This window comes from Ambystoma mexicanum, assembly GCF_040938575.1.
Source record: "Ambystoma mexicanum isolate Mex_15411 chromosome 12 unlocalized genomic scaffold, UKY_AmexF1_1 Mex_chr12_unloc.1, whole genome shotgun sequence".
NCBI classification, from domain to species: Eukaryota; Metazoa; Chordata; class Amphibia; order Caudata; family Ambystomatidae; genus Ambystoma; species Ambystoma mexicanum.
Window position 1 is genome coordinate 9,251,502 of NW_027182322.1, and position 17,574 is coordinate 9,269,075.

The 17,574-nt window shown below is 42.1% G+C and overlaps 1 protein-coding gene across 6 annotated transcripts in view; it reads right to left on the bottom strand.

The window, feature by feature from the left end:
* Nucleotides 1-3,452: 3,452 nt before the first annotated feature.
* Nucleotides 3,453-17,574, bottom strand: part of LOC138529506 (uncharacterized) — a 29,390-nt gene continuing 15,268 nt past the window's right edge. For 3 of the 6 annotated variants that reach the window (XM_069640834.1, XM_069640832.1, XM_069640831.1), the window contains 6 exons: nt 15,470-15,672; nt 12,717-12,782; nt 11,958-12,046; nt 10,950-11,055; nt 7,152-7,231; nt 3,453-3,779 (listed from right to left, as the gene is read on the bottom strand). In XM_069640834.1, the coding sequence (XP_069496935.1) occupies nt 7,175-7,231; nt 10,950-11,055; nt 11,958-12,046; nt 12,717-12,782; nt 15,470-15,672 (521 nt within the window). In that variant the 3' untranslated portion in view covers nt 3,453-3,779; nt 7,152-7,174. Of the gene's footprint in view, nt 3,780-5,378; nt 6,955-7,151; nt 7,232-9,896; nt 11,056-11,957; nt 12,047-12,716; nt 12,783-15,469; nt 15,673-17,574 lie in introns of all 6 variants that reach the window. The other 3 variants (XR_011284834.1, XR_011284835.1, XM_069640833.1) reach the window with 3 other exon arrangements.

The following is a 17,574-nucleotide window of genomic DNA, read 5'->3' on the forward strand; positions in this document are numbered from 1 at the left end:
TGTTTTATGTTTAATCTGGTCCCAATCAATGTAGATGCACCATCTAACCCCTCCCTGGACACCCCCATACCTTTTGATTGTGGGGGGTGCAAGATATCATGGCCTGAATGCACCTGTGGTAATTTGCATCCCCTATTTCTCTTGGGGCTATTCACACTAGTGCAAATGGTCATCCTGTTTTATGTTTACTCTGGTCCCAATCAATGTAGATGCACCATCCAACCCCTCCCTGGAGACCCCCATGCCTTTTGATTGCCGGGGGGTGCAAGATATCATGGCCTGAACACAACTATGGTAATTCGCATTCCCTACCTCCCTGGGGTTAACTCACAGTAGCGCACGTGGTCATCCTGCTGTATGTTTAATCTGGTCCCAATCAATGTAGAGGCATCACCTAGCCCCTCCCTGGACACCCCCATACCTTTTGATTTTGGGGGTGCAAGATATCATGGCCTGAACACACCTATGGTAGTTCGCATCCCCTACCTCCCTGGGGTAAACTCACACTAGCGCATTTGGTCATCCTGTTTTATGTTTAATCTGGTCTCAATCAATGTAGATGCACCATCTAACCCTTCCCTGGAGACCCCCATGCCTTTTGATTGTGGGGGGTGCAAGATATCATGGCCTGAATGCACCTATGGTAATTTGCATCCCCTATTTCTCTTGGGGCTATTCACACTAGTGCAAGTGGTCATCCTGTTTTATGTTTTATGATCATTGCCCCATACACATCTATGATAATCTGCATCTCCTGATACAAAAGGGTACCCACCTGTACAGCAGGTTTTCCTCTTTTCTATTTATTTGATTCGTCTGAACTATGCAGCAACAACTGCACATTCCATTAAATGTTCATATATATATATATATACATATATATATATATATATATATCCAACTCATATGCCAAATTTAACCCCTATCATACAACCTCATCTTGGATTATTTATATTGTTATTCAGAAAACTCAACCTCCTCTTGATTCCTCCTTGAAAAGCACCTCCTTTTCATTTGAAATATTTCTCACTGAAGGCTCTCAATTCATGTTACCGTAGATCAGCATAATTCAAACTGTGGGGCGCGCCCCTCTGGTTGGGCACATCCTCATGCCCAGGGGGGCACGCACCCATAGCCTGAAAAGGAAAACACAAAAAAACGGGATACATTACAAAAGGATCGGGCTGTTGCTTCATCAAGCAGCAGCCGAATCCACGTCCCCTGTCTTTAGTGCGACAGGGGCCGGGCCTTTTGTGCAGCCTCAGGCTCCATTAAGAGCCGATTTAGGAAGACAAAACAAAAAAGCACACACCTTCTTTTGCCGTGATGACCAGTCATCGCGGCAAAAGAAGGTGTGTACTTTTTCTTTCGTCTTCATGGAAAGGCTCCTAATGGGGCCTGGGCCACACAAAGGCCCGGCCTCTGTCGCACTAAGGACAGGGGCCGGGCGTTTGAGTGGCCTCACACTCCATTAAGAGCCTATTTATGAAGATAAAAGAAAAAGCACACGCCTTCTTTTGCCGCGATGACTGGTCATCACAGCAAAAGAAGGTGTGTGCTTTTATTCTTAATGGAAATCCAAAACATCGTGCACGACTATTGTTTGTTCACAGCCTTTCTGGTGACCTCCTACTCAATGTCAGGGCAGTTTCTAGCCAAATTGGTGCCCAGGGCGAAACATCAGAATGCACCCACGCCCACCCCCCCAAATTGCACAAATCACTCACAAACTGCACCTCTGTTGTGTGACAAAACCGCTCTGCAATATGAATAAATAATTGCTATATAAATTAAGTTTGTTTCATTACATTGCAATTAAAGTAATTTGCAGAATAATTTTAATGTGAATACTAGTCTAACCATAAGAACTATTTTTTGATAGAAGGTTATCATTCCAAGATTGGCAGTCTGGTACACTCTTAATACCTCTTTAAGAGTGGGAAAGGGGATAAATAGCACCAATGAGGATTTCTTTATGTTCTGCATTAAATCACAGAGCATTTCAGGACTATACCAGTGATCCGAGATCACTACATTTGATAAACCAGTCTGTGATAAAAGGATTGTATGTGTGAATCTCTAAATTCATGACGGATGTGTGGCTTGGTGCTCACATCACGACTCACAATACTCACCCTAACATTAAAATGTTAGGAACAATGAACCATACATGCTTTTGGACAGCTTACGTTTTTGGAAGCAAGGATTAAATGGCTGCAACATCAGCCACTCAAATGTGGTACAAGGGCTCTTTTGCTTCTTGTTTCTGAAGGAAGGGCTGGGCCTCAGTGTGGGCATCCCCAACACCAATGCAGAAACAACTTTAGGGAATTCAGGATACCGCACAAGAGAGACCCAATAAACAATGCACAGAAATGCTGCACAGAAAGGATTGTACCACTTTCAAACTTTAGCCTGATCAGTAATAAACTGATGAAGCGTTTTAAAAAGAAATGTCCTCTAATGCATGTTAGAGGGTCCACAAATCCTCAGCCGATACCTCCTCCATATTATGCAAGCCTCAGGGGTTATTTCGGCAAAAAAGAGCAGGCCCATGCTTTTTCTAACAGAGTTGGCATTAGCATCTCTCATTAGTGCTGGCCTGCAGCTAGTGAAAATCATGGCGTGGCAGTGTAGAAAGGGCATTTGGCCTAGTGGATTTACAATGTGAGGCAAGTTCTTTGATTGCTTTATGTGTTTAAATGTGGGCACAGTATGGCATGCTCATCAGAGCCACATACACACAACGTTCCATTGTTCTTATCTATGGACATCACGCATTCCGCAGCCATCTCTATAAATAAAAATAAACACCAGCACAAAGGTGTGGGGCAGGGGGGTCCCGAACAATTTATTTTTTGCTCAGTGTGGCCTTGGCATGAATAGTTTGAAGACCCCTGCCGTAGATGTTCCCAAATACCATTTCCTCAGATGGGAAATCTTTGAAGTTTTTATTCTTCGAATTTGGTAGGGTAAGTGGTTAATTTAAAAAAGATAGATGGGGTGGGGTAAGGGTATAGGATAAGGTAGAGGGGAAGTGGGGGGCTACAGGGGGTCTCCCCCGCATATAAAAAAATGCAAAGAAAATATAATTCGAAGTTTTCTCCATTAGGAGAAATGTATTTGGTGAAATCACATACATCCCTCCATTCAAACTCAATATAATTTTCTTTTATGATATAACATAGCAGTGAACCTCTCAATTTCAAAGATTTCTATCCCCAGACACCAGGGTCTAGTTTTGTATTTATTGGAATCTCCCGATATGGTTCTGTATCATGCAGCACTCTCATAAATTACCCCCACCCTTTTTTATTGTGGTGGTTCAAGATATTATAGCCCCATACCCACTCCTCATAATTGCATCCCCTGCCCTGTACAGGTAACTCATGGATGAATACCAGTTAAACCGGTTTTATGTTTGTGTTGCAAGGAATTGTTCTGTACCAATGCATAGATTAACTTTTTTAATACAAACATTTTAAATAACACAGATTGACAACAGTAAACAACTTTTATGAAAAGTAATAACTTGAAAACAGAAACATAACTGTTTTAAATACTGCAATTGTTCATATGTAATTGTACATATGTTTTAAGAGTATTTTAATGCTCCTCTGTGGTGAAGTCTGTGATGCTCACATGAGATGTAATCAGGTGCTTGACAACTTCTTTTGACATCTGTTACACAGAAATTGTGCCTTGTCCACGTCTACCGGTCTTTGTTTTTCATCCACACAGTTCCAGTGGAACCATAGTTTGCATGCATCACACGCAACCTGAAACAAGTTAAATCATATTAACGGAACAATTTTTATAAGTTTAATTTCATTTTGTATTCAAATTCTTCTTCCCATTTTTGCTACAAGCAGTCAATTGTTTCACACACTATCACAATCAGAAAGACAGACATTAATTGAATATATATCAAATAGTACAGCAGATATGGGTGTTAATCATATACTCTCATTAGATAATAAGAGAGAAGGCAAGATATATATGACATGCTTTACTTACTGTAATAGTATTTCTGATGATTGTATCTGCTTACAATCACATGGTGTACATATAGTCCGACATCTAGTTTATTGAGAATCCCAGACTGAAGAGTAGATCTAACGTCTGTTGGGTGTTTCATAGGCATGTTCCGTACAAATCCCCTGTTGTTTAGCCAGTCGTCGAGGTAAGGATAGACTGGAATGAACTGCCTCCACAGGTGAGCCGCTACTACCGCCAGCACCTTTGTAAATACTGTGGGGGCTGAGGTAATCTATTTATTTACCTTTCTAAAGCACACTAGGCGGCTCTGGGGCATCGTGGCGCTGTTACATAGTGCTTGCTTGGTTACAGGAGATGGGACAACAGAGAGATACAAGACAGTGCATAAACACCAGAATACAATGACATTTACATGAGATGCAGTTTAAATTCTAATGGTTCTGAGGTTACAGGGGAACCATCTGAAGCTCTTCGTGAGATTATTAGCAGGGGGATTTAGTTGAAAAGCTTGGTTTTTAGTGCTTTGTGGAACGCTGCGGATGAGGTTACGTTCCCGAGTGTTGTGGGCAGGACATTCCAGTTTTTTGGCGCTAGGAATAGGAAGCTATACCGAAGTGAAGAACCTTGAACTGATGGTGTTTGTCCTCGCGCTCTGAAACACCTGCGTATGGGCGCAATATAAAGTATGTGTTAGGCAAGATTTGGAGCAATACCCTTGGGGTGCACTACAACAAACCTTGACCTCCTGGCAATAGGAACCCAACCTTTGGTATAGGTCTTTATTACACAGGTTGGTAGTGTGGTTCAGCAGCCAGGCTTATCTCAAGAGGTGTCAATGTGAGCTATGCTGCAGTTACACAGAGATTCACAGTGACAAGTATCCAAATAAACACATACTCTCAATGTTTCTTGATTAAATTCTTAGTCTTACTCATTTATTTAACAGTCAGTTTGAATAAGCCTTCCTCAGAAGGGAGCAATATAATAGCAACACACAAATACACTTCAAACTACACACTCTTAGTTTCTCTAAATCAGCAAATACCCATTTGGGATGGCACACAGACACTTCCTACACCCTCAGGTGACTTAAATAGCTAGGACACTGTGGGCATTAATATATCACTGTAGCATTTAGAGCAATACTGAGATGAGTGTCAAATAAAAGGGTTATTAGACACTTCTTGCAGGTAAGTAAAAGTCTTGCACAATGTTTTAGAAGTCTCTGTAGAAAAAGAAGGATCAATGTAGGGCCACAAGCTGTTAGGCTTGTGAGAGTAGAAGATGCAAGCAACTCTACAGATCAACCAAGACAAGTCTCAACTGAGAACAAGCAAGGCTATACAACAAGAGGTAAGTTCTCTTAGACTGTACACTACCTTTGGTTAGAAGAAAAAGGTTGCAGATGACTTCTGTTCCTGTGCAGCTCTGCAGACCCTGTTGTTACTGGGGCTCAGTCGTGGGGACAAGAGGGAGGACGTCTGGGGACTCCTGCACTGCAATGGAACGGTCATTGACAGCAACCAGCAATCTTCAAATGAGTGGCACCACTGCGGTTTCTGGCTATCGAGATGGGCTTTCCTTGCATTTGGGGTCCAGCACTCTGTTGAGGTGGCTCACACTCGGCCAGTCCCCGCAACCCCAGGATGAACCGGTGACACACACCCACCAAGAAACAGGTGGCGGAAGACCCGGCAGAGGTACATGGAATAAGAAAAGCCAAGAGACCAATTTGAGTAATCTCCCTTGTCAAAGCAATTACAAACAGATTAAGAAACGCAAGTGGGCAACGGGTGTAATCTCCCTCATCACAGTGACTGTAAGAACTGTGCGAAAAACCGAAGAATACTACAGGAGTAATCTCCCTTGTAGCAGCGATCATGAAAACCCTAAGAAAAGCTAAGAGGAGTATGGGAGTGGTTGCCCTCATCGCAATGGTTGTAAAGTTTATGGAAAGAGCCAAGTTGACATCCTTGGACAATTGATAAAGACACAAGAAGCCCCCTTGAGGAACTGCATGGGCTAATCAGTACTATAGAAAAAGACTATGAGATCAGTCACTAAGGCTGAGTAAGACAGGCCAGGACAAGGGAGTCATCCTCCTGTGCCCCATTTTTGTTTTGCTGAATCCCTTTTTTATTAGTATTAAGGGTCAGAATAGGATAGTTTTTGGACAGAGGATGGACCTTTTTCCTTTGGACAAACCACCTGACAAGCACCCCAGTTAGTTTTGTTAGGAAGGGAAAACCGGTAGGGGAAAGAGATGTCTTTTTCTTATTATTTAAATAAAAGTGGAGTGTATAAGTATGCCACCACTTTGTCCAACTCCTTCTGACATAAGTCTGCCGAACCTAAACCTACTTGCCCAGGAGTCCGAATCCAACAGCTGATGACACAGTCTTGCAATGTTGTCCAAGTTCAGGAGATGTTCACGAAGGTTGAGTACAGCTGCTGACTGCAATGACAAGATCAGCTAGATTGTGCCCTTGGCAGGGGTTGGGCAGGCTATACTGAAAATGGCCTGATAATCCATCCATGATTGACCGAGAAGGAATTAATGGTCATTTTATACTCGCATGCAACCCGTTTTTAGGGCTCTCAGAAACTGTAGTCGGTCTTGGAACTGTGAGTGACACTTTGTTTTGGACTGGCACTTTTTGTAATATAATGTATATATTTAAAACGTGCCGAAAGCCTGCAGGCATCAGTGCGCGGGTGGACATTCTATCAGCTTTTGTTGAAGTTGGCTAAGGAAAGACCTGATGAAAAACCTGCGTAGAGCCTTGATAAAATTTGCTGGATATTTCATTTCTTCTGTCCTCATCACCTTGCTGGAAACATATTCACCCTGGTTCTCATGTTTTGTTCCACAATAGTGGTATTTGTATACAGTAAGCCTTGTTTTGCAACATTTCATTTCGCTTGATGATTCCCTTCTTGGTCATAGTGTGCATTCTGTTTTCAGAAAAGATAGGGAGAAAAGAGGTTTTTATTTTACTAACAAGTTGTCTGTCACGGTACCTATGCACCTCGTTAATATAGACTGTGACTATGATTACTATCACTCATACAAATGAAGTGCACCACTAATAGACAGCACATTTTTCCAGGGAAAAGTTAAATAGGAACAAGAGCACAAAAATAACAATTACCCATTTTTCATGTGCTTCACCTCTTACTTCTGCATTTGTTGTCCTCTCGCCACATATGTGGCACAAGTCTTTTGTGTTCTCTGCAATTAAATAACAATATTAGTATAGTGAATATATATTTACTTGCATAGTTATTTTCCAAAAAGATCCAGTGCCTTAATTTTAGGTGAAAATAAGCTATGCATGAGATTTTATTTTAACAATGTATGTATGATAGCGGATAAACTAAACAGGGCATGGCATAAGATAAAATAAAAATGTCTCACTGTAGGGACTCATGCATGTTTTTACATGTCCGCCCTTCCAATAGCTTTCTAGGAAGGCTTTACTCTCGTTACAGCGATTGGACCATGTCTTGCAAAGCAAAAGAAAGCAATGGAATGACGTATGCAGACGTCACCTCCTTACAGATACAACACATTTGGTGCATCAGTCAGACCCTCCCCATGAGGCCACAATAAGAGTTAATAGCAGATTATGATTTAGACATCTGTAGCAAGTGGGATACAGACAAGGTGGTGGACCAACAGAACACATGGCACATAAGTCAAGTGTTAAGGTTATTTATTGTAGGTGTCATAATGTTTATAGGATAAATGGGTATGGGTACTGGAGTTGTTATCATGCGATAAGGTCTTGTCTTACAGCCCAGTATTTAGGGTATGCTTTCCGACTCTATATGAGTGGGTACAGAAGCACCCACCTCTGAAGAATAATCCCATACCTTGTTACCATTATTAGAAGAGTTGACCAACATGGGTACCTTGTACCTGTCCCTTAAGGGCCATAGAACACAGTGATGGGTGTGGAGGGGAAACGCTACAGGTTCTCGGGAGAGCCCTGCAGTAGATAGCGAGGCCCCAGTATGCAACTCGCAAGAAGATCGCTCAATTTCTGCAAACATTCCACGGTCTCCAGCTGGCATCAGTAAGCTACAGCCCTTCCAGAACTTGCATGACAAAGTCCTAAACGGGGATCTTAGAATGTAGAACGACTGAAAGGGTCTTGGAAAACAAGCATTACAAGGTGCCTGTGCAGGTGAAATAGATGGTGCAGCCAGGGCAATGATGTCAGGGTCCGAGCTACTGCTGTGGACAACAAGGTGAAAGAAATGGCCTAAGAACACCCCAAAAGAAATGTGATCATACCACTTATGGTTGAATCACAACTTAGCAAGAAATGTCTGGTCTGTTCTAGCAGAGAGACGTGACTGAGGTATGAAATACAGTGAGTGCATGCAGAGGCTGGTTCCGGGCCTTGCAAGGGTCAAGCCACACCTGCTTGCATAGCTCTAGTCACTTCCTTTGGTTAGCAAAAAATGCTCCCATCTCTCTACAGAGAGTACAGATAACTGATGAATCCAATGGAGTCATCACGGAATCCCGGGCGGTCAACTCCTACCATGTGGCCACGGGACGGCAGCCGTTACCTGATCCTGACCCTGGGGGCAGCTTCATGAGGGAGCATCACATGGGAGGAGATAACTACTGGCAAGATGTCATGATTTCATTGACAAGACGCGGTACGTCCGCCTTTCCCATGTGGAAGATCCTTTAATATCCAGGGCCTTTTTCCATGAGGAAGACCCTCTAATACCCAAGACCTTAATGCCCTATTGTCAGCTCGTGTTCACCCTTTTAGAAGAAGTAAAGAAACCTGTTTAATAAATATATTCGAATGAAAATATAACAACTTTGTGTCGGGTTTCATTTCTGACCCTTCATATAACACAGGTGTCTGAAGAAAGGAGGATAGTCATTCAATTTACACGTTGAAAATGCTGTCAGTACTGCAGAGTTATTCAAACACTCACCGGCTTTACTTACTATTTGAAATACCCTCAAATATCTAATAATAGCTAGGGACATAACTTCTTGGCCCACCTAAATGACATACATTCATGTTTCCATATATCATACAAAAGTACCAAATCTTTTGTTGCCTAATCTTTTACACAGTTTTAGTAAGGCTCTTGTAATGTATGACAAGCCGTGCAACGATATAATGGCTTCCCAGTTATGTGCAGTAAAAACATGTTTGGTTGACATTACGATTAATACTTAAATTCGCAGTTTAAAAAAAATGGACTCTATTTCTAAACAATCCAATCCTGCCCACAAGTACTTGGCAAGCCCATAACGCAGCATAACGAGGATCTTGTTTTTGGCCACATTGTTCACAATACGTACAATACACACTTAAAACTTGAACATGCCTCATTAAGGTACATCTTGAGATTCCATTATACTGAAATTCGTAATAGAATACAAAGTCATGAACATAATATTTGACATTATATTGTTCTCTCACTCTGTGTCTCTTACAGTCTTACATATCAATAAATCAGTATATGTTATTTTTTCACATTTATTCTGCCCTATTAAGTCATGCATATTGTTCGGTCAGTATGGCACCAAGGCATTCTGCCATTATTAATGCATTGTAAAGGTCACCTTGAAGCAGAAATACCTTTCATAATATCTCTATAAAGTAATTCCACTTTTAAATTGGAATTTTGTTTCTTAATCGCCCTAATTATGTATTATGGCCATTTTGTCACATAATACTCTGCAATCTTGCAGGTTAAAGACTAGCTTATAAAGGCACCATGCTACTGATCGAAAACATAATGACTAATGTGACATGTGAATCTGAAGACGTGTTTATTTGATTTTGTACTCGCTATCACGCTTAGTTAATATGAAATGTTCTCTACATTAATTTCAACCTTCGTAACTTGAATACCTGACTCAGTTATTAAAGTCTCTGCTATCTCCCTTCGATAACCATTGATAACTTCGGTGCTATTCGGGAAATCAACTGCTTCCTCTGTTAAAATGAAGTCTGCAAACTAAAATGAAAAATAATTTTTCGAAAATATTCAAACATTGCAAACAGGTAATTGAAAAGGTTTCTCCTCTGAAACTGCATTCCATTTTCATGTAGCAAAAATTAGCTGTTCATGTATGGTCTTTGCTTACTAAAGTTAACATGGCTACAGTGATCTGTCCAGTGTTTTTTTATTAAAAGCGCAGGGTACTTTTCGGTTTATAGAGCAAAGAATCTAATTTTAAATACCAAAGCCATCATTTTGCAGAAAGAGACTAAGGCGGATTACAGAAAATGGTGCGCTAATTGGCAGGTTTGACTGTGCCTGCATGAGGTTTCTAGCCAGATCACTGCAGAAATGTTTTAAAGTACATTACAAAATAATGCAAAGGCAGAGCAAATGGTGCTTTCCAAAGATAATCAACCTCAGTGATCGTAGGAAGAATAACAAGTATAAACTCCGGATTCTGAGTAGGGAGACACTGCACCTCAAGGGCTTGGGGAGAGGGTTATGCCTGCACATAAAAGATGCCTTGTATTGTCTTTGTTGCAGGTGGTAAGCTACATACAAACTGGGAGGGAAGGACCTCCAAGACTCTAAATGTAAAGATCAGGCCTCAGTAGCCCTGACCTGGTGATTACAGTCTGCACCCGATTAAAGGGTGGAGTGAGATTAAATCAATCTGCTTTGTATCTATGCCTGATCTGGTAAACTGAAATTTGATGGCATCAAGCAGACGTATGCATATTTATTATGTACATGAAGAATGCACTGCAATCTAGCTCTTGATTCCATCCAATCTTGCTCTACCTAGAGGCCTCATGAAACATACACACAACTTGAATATTCATGTGTATGTTAATAAACGCCTTAATGATGTTTAACCGAATGCACTATTTAGCCAATGCAAAATTTTATATTATGGCATCACACAAATCATGCAGTATACTGTATGAAAAAAGATTTACCTTGCAAACAAAAACACCACATGATATGCTGTCCTGTTGTTTGGGGTGAATAACAGTAGAACAAGCCCACCTAGATATAGGTACATCTTTCTTTCTCAGGAATGCCCTTAAAAATAATGTACAAATAGTCAAGTCCCAAAATCAAGACACAATAAGCATAATTTAAGTGAAATTGGACTTTGAAATTTTACTCATTTATTAACACATGCTAGCCCATTCGAGAGTTATGTTTCAGAGTTACATAAAATACACCACCCATAGAGTTCATGTAGCCCACCCAGAGCACTGATTGTGTGCCAATAGATAATACATGGAGGTTACATGTTTATTATCTACGAATGGCTTTAGTGGCTAGTGCAGCCATAAAGAACAGTGGTTTAACTTCCCTCCAGGAAATATGGCCCTCACCTTCAGCTCAGGATCATAATTTATAGCAAGCATTTACACTGACGTTTTGCAGCCAATACTTATATGTGTACCACAAAACGTATTACAATATTTTTATTGAAATGATCTGCATTCAATGAATTTTGCTTCAGCACCCAGAGTGCAATGTTCAGTTCCAACCAGCCACTCATGATCTTTGGCTTCTGGAAAATAGTACCCAATATTGTAGGGAATGGCAAGTGGCAAGGATTCTGATGGTTGCATGGTGCTCTCTGGAAGTCTACCTGCATCTCACTTGTCTGCAATATGACTCTATTGCAGACGAATAAACCACTTAATACCCTCTGCCCTAAAAGTCCAATTTCTTATATGCATTGTGTGAGAATGCAACTTTTATTTTTCCCTTCTTCCTTTTTTTCAGCAGCTTGAATGTCTGCACAACCCACTGGCATTAGTAGAGACTAGACCCTTCTGGCATGTGCTAATAGCATGCATTTGGCAAGGGCATTTAGTGCCATAATTTCTGGTTTTGCTCGTGATTATTACTGCTTAATCAAAAGCAGTGAAGTAAACATGGGCTACAACTGTAATAATCTAAATGCAAAGTAATGTAACTAATACCTTGTAGCTTCCTTGCATTTCTTGATCTGCGATTCAACCTCACCGAGAGGATTGAGGTATATAGCTCTCTTTTCACAAGGATATATAGCCTACAACATCCAAGACAGTTTTGTTACATTCAGTAATGTGTTGTTTCTCTTTATAAACACATAACATATACACATGAATCATAAACCTCAAATGGTTCGATAACCCAATACTTTTCAGCTCATTTACTTCCATTTCATATGTGCCTGAACAAAAACAAATGTTGTTTGCCCTATAACGTGTGCAAAAATGAAATGTCAAACGTGGAACAATAACCATGATTGATATTTCTTTATTGACTTCCTCAAATTCAAAATAAAATAAATATTATATATAATGACTTAGTACCCAGCAATCCTTGGGATACAGAGACTGCATTTACCAATCCAAAGTGAGGTATAATTCACCTTACTTCGCCAAATAAATGGAGTGAGTAGGCCTTGCAGAAAACACAGGAGGTTATCGATGTAACTATTACCACTGATGATAAAGAAATCAATACATATTCGCATACAAAAACTGTGGTCCTATTTTCAAAACTATTTCTAGTGATCGTAAGGGTCTTGCAGTTAAAGCCAAGATAATGAGAAAACATGGATGTGTGGATAAAATACATTAATGTTAATGCTGCCAGAAAAACATAGCATTTTATGTTCAGACTATTACATGTTGTAAACTTAGCTTTATGTAATATTAGGTCCTAATCTGTCAAAGTGACAAATACATGCTTACCACTAATGTCCAGTGATGATGCTCATTGACTGCACCCAGTAACAGATGATACTTTGAAGGATCAACCTATGACAAAATGTGACATAAATCATACATTTCAGTAAATAATTCATGTAGAAAAATGCAGACCATGATTTACAAATGCATGCTAAATTTATCCCGGAGATTGCAAAGAGTGAACATTTGAAAGGACAATACATGAATATGGTAGCTGTATAAGGACAGAATATTTGCATTTTCTCTTGCGCAGTGACACGCATCGCGGCTAGAGGGTTCTCTTACGGCCATCGTAGCAGAGGGTAACCTATAGAAGCACCCCAGGCCTAAAAGGTCCTGACATACCCCACCTCTGGCAAAGATATTGCCCCACCATAAAAGTTGTTGTAACTATAGAGAATGGGTGACATAAAGGAGAGACATGAAGAGACTTTCAGAAAACTTATCAGAAGTAATTATACTTTTCTTTTGTTTACCTTTCTGACCCCTATTTTTATGTTGCAAAATAAAATCCTTTGAGCGTCAACAATGAGTTACTTTCTCTGTGAAGTCCACTTTGCTTCAAGACTTTGCCGGACCTTGTTAACAGGACATGTCCAATGAGATAGCTGAGTGTTAGCCACTTTGCCGGACCTTGTTAACAGGACATGTCCAATGAGATAGCTGAGTGTTAGCCTTTCTACTCTCAGGCCTCCTCCTCCTTGCACCAGTGTTTGCAGAAAGGGGGCAGAGTTGGGAGAATCCTATAAAATAGGATGGGGTGTGAGTACAGGAAAGGGGGATACCGCATCTCACCACTGGCTGCTCACCCCCACTCCCTGAAGATCCCTCACCCAGGTGATCCTCCTGCACTGGTCCACCACCAGGGTCTGGATCCAAAGGCGATGGGCATGCCCTGGCCACCTGAGAGAGAGAGAGATCGATCCCCGGGGACTAGCAGGTGAGACACCCTTTTGTTTCTCACAGCACTGAGTTCCACAATGTTGATGCCAAGGTTAAATAGGTGGCGCCTCCAATCTTGGCTAAATTGGAGGCGGGGACCACTAGGAGGAGGGCAGTACTTGACCTTAGAGTGTGGCTTGGGTGGTAAGACGTAATCTTTTCCTGTCAGTATTTTGGCCCAGCTTTACTCAGTGAGTAATGAACAGGATTTTGAAGGTGACCCTTGGTCCAGTCGGGAGCCAGTGTAGTGTCTGGAGTGCAGGGGAGATGTGATCCCCTGGTCTGAGCGCAAAGAGCCGCCTGGCAGCGAGTTTTGGACTCTTTGGAGTTTGTTTATTTGGTGGGCCAGTGTATCCAGGTAAAGTGAGTTTGCATAGTCAGGTATGGACATGACAATCAACATAATTGCTGCCAGTCTATTGAGGTAGGTGAGGTAAGAAGATGCGTTTCAAAAGCATAAGGTGCAAGTGGTAGGATTTGGAGACATTGTTAATGTGGTGTGACAGAGTTAGGCCAGAGTCCATTATGCAGCCAAGGCTTTTGACAATGGTGGAGTTTTGGAGGGGTTGATCCACATTGGGAACTGCACCCTTGCATCCAGTGCCAGAGTGTGTCACCCCGTCTGAGTGTGCCACCTTACCCCGTGCTATACAAACGTGGGGCGAGAGTTTACTCCTAAACTTGTAGTTGTAGGGCAAGGTAGGAGTTTTCCAACCCCGTTCAAGTTAAAATAAAGGTTTTGAAAACTTGCAGCTCTTGTGTCAGTGTCTCCTTGATGATATCATGCCTCCCTTACATATAGGAATATGCATTGCGGGCAATCAGTTTTGCCAAGAATCTGGTATTGGTGAGAGTGAGCAGGCAGTCACAGGCCTTTGAGAGGGGTGATTGGGATTGGTGTCCAGAGCATGGATGAGGTGGTGTTGTGGGTGGTTGGAGATGACAGGGGTAAGAGCTGTATTCAAAGAGGGAGGTGGAAGGCATAGGTGACAGAGAGGGGTGAGAAAGAGGGGGTGGGAAAGGGTAGTAGGTAAACTGACGTAGGCCAGAGAGGTGTGTAGAGCTGATGGTGAGGAGTGGCCCACTGCCTTTGTGTTTTCTGTGTTTGGGTGGGAGAGGTTTGTGCAAGTGGGTCGAGGGAGGCAGGAAGGGGGTTGAAGCGATGGTTCAGGAAAGGGCAAAGGTGGTCTTGTGATGGTGGTCGGGGGGATAGAGGGGTTAAATGGTCTAAGGGTCATGTTTGTCAAGGGATGTGTGGACGAGGAAGGGGAAATAGGTGCTCGGTGGACTTCTATCCCCATAACAGCAAGTAAGCTGGGACAAGGAAGAGGAATCGAGTAATGCAGAACATAAAAGACCAAAAGCACAGGTTGCGCTCTAGTTGTTGGGAGCCCAGTCCTGTAGCCGGGAGATTTAATAAATAAATAAGAATTAGAAGACATCTAATATACATTTAAACACAATGGTTCATACAAACTGGACAAAATGTACAAAGGAGCATCTTTGGTAGCTTCTAGTTCACCAGCAGTGGCTCCTGCCTAATGGGTGATGCCCGACACCCAGAAGCTGGTTTTAGGTCAAGAGTTAATAATTGGATTTTGTTTCAAGTAAGGTGTGGTATGCATGCAATTGAAATTTAATACTACAGTCAGCCAATAACTGGACTCATAAAATGGTATGCAAGAAAAAGCATATATTAATAGCATGCATTAAGATATGCAAAACATAAGATGCTTGAAATGAAATAAATGCTAATGGACATATCACGACTGCTTCTATAGACGTATTATGCAAAATAGCCAACTTATAGTTACCCAGTTCCTAACATCGGCATACATGTTTGGCCAGTAGTAGCGTTGGGAAACTGCATCACAAGTCTTATTAATGCCACAGTGGGCACCAATTCCACTGCCATGGAAATGTTTAAATATTTCTTGTGCCTTTTCAGCGCTAGACACCACTTTTTCTGAAGTTGTCGTCCCGTCCCTTTTAACAGTAACGTGACACAAATCTTCACCTGTAGAGAGGAATAATGGCAACATAGATGCGAATGAGAAAGGTATTGTGTATGAGCAGGATATATTATTCATATAAAAAGCCATGTAGGTGGCTGCTCCACCGTTTACAATCACAGAATTGATTTTAAGAATAATCTTTCTTTTGTGGTGTTTGTTCATCTATTGGTTTTATACAGTATACATTTGAACAATAATTGATAATTACTACAATGCACACACAAATCCACATATTTTAAAAAATGATTGTGCATTTGCAGATGCAAATATTTCAATGTGAACAAGGATGATTATTATTTTTTTTAAAACTTTATTTATTGAAGAGCTTGATAACGCAACAACGGACACCAACAGTACATACTTGATCAGTGAACATACATCAGGTGTACATATACAGTCACAAATCATTCATGAGCAGCAGAACAACTGTTTAAGGTGACCAGGGGAATGACATCAATACAAGTAACATGAGTATAGCAATACAAAGGGACTAAGCAACTTCAGGAGGGGGGGATGGTGGCTCGCTGACCTCGTCCCCCGAACTGGCAGACAGGGAGGAGATGTATGAGCGAAAGGGGCCACACATATTGCTTGGTCTAGCTCTTAATGGTTGTAGTAGTACCCACCATTATTCAGTGTCAGCAGCCCATGTGGCAGCACAGAGTCATGGTTCGTGTGCGGGGGTCTAGGCCGGAGCCAAAGTAAGAGAATGCACCGGGTGGAGAGAAGCAGGCACAGACTCGCCAGTCTCCTGGAGCCGCGGTTTAACATGGGAAGATCGTAAAAGAAACATGTCAAGGGGGATGGGGCGTTGGTACACTCCAGCATTGCAGAGTGAGATGCACACACTTCGGTCCGGAATTGGGTAAGTCGCGGGCATGACCACAGCGTGTGTATATAGTCTGCGCTATCAGAATTACATCTTGGGCATGTGGCGGGGTGGTACTGTGACATGCGGCGAAGCATGATCGGTGTATACTGGAACCTGTGTAGGATCTTAAATTGCATGAGTTGAATGAGATGTCGTGTGTACAAGTGCACATATGTTCCCACCGTTGATTGAAATCTCGGTTCCCAGATCTCTTGTCCACAATTCCCTGAGCCTAGTGATCTGTGGGGATATCTCACTCTGAAGGGTAGCGTATAATCTGGAGACCTTGCCCCTGAGAGCCGTAGTGTTTAATAGTTCCGATAGTAAATGGTTATCTTGTGGAAGTGAAGGGAAGTCAGGGAGTCTGGACTTTTGTGCGCGTTACAGGCCCGCATAGTGTAACCAACGATAAGGCCTGCCCCGCAGGGACCCCGGCAGATTGGCCCATTCAGTGAAAGTGCCCTGTACACATATATCACAAATAAAATTCAGGCCGGCTTCCGCCCAGCGGTTCGCGGTCGTTATGTCAACCCGGGGGGAAATCAGGAAAAACATTCAGGGGAACTCTCCGTGAAACGGCTGTGTGTCACCGGTCTGTTTCCACATCTTGCTTAAGGCTAGGGCCGTGGCACCTACAGGATCGGTGGGTTCAAATCTGGGATCGTAGGACTATGGTAAGGATATTTTTGCTATCCACAGCAAGATGCTCCAATTTGACATGAAGGGGAGGGTCAGAGGGCATGAACCAGAATGATGCAAAGTGGGCTTGAGCCGCAATCCAGTAGCCCTTGAAATTCGGAGCTCCGAATCCTCCCTTCGTTATTGGGGTGGTTAGTGTTGCTAGCTTCAGCCGGACCGCGCCAGAGTGTCATAGAAATGCGTTAACGGTACGAGTGAGTGTAGCAGAGAATTCTTGTCCCGGCCACAGTGGGACATTTAAGAACCTGTAAAGTAGTTGCAGCAGTACCAGCATTTTGAGAATGGCTATTCTACCAGCTAGGGTAATCATCAGGTTCGTCCAACCCGCGCACTT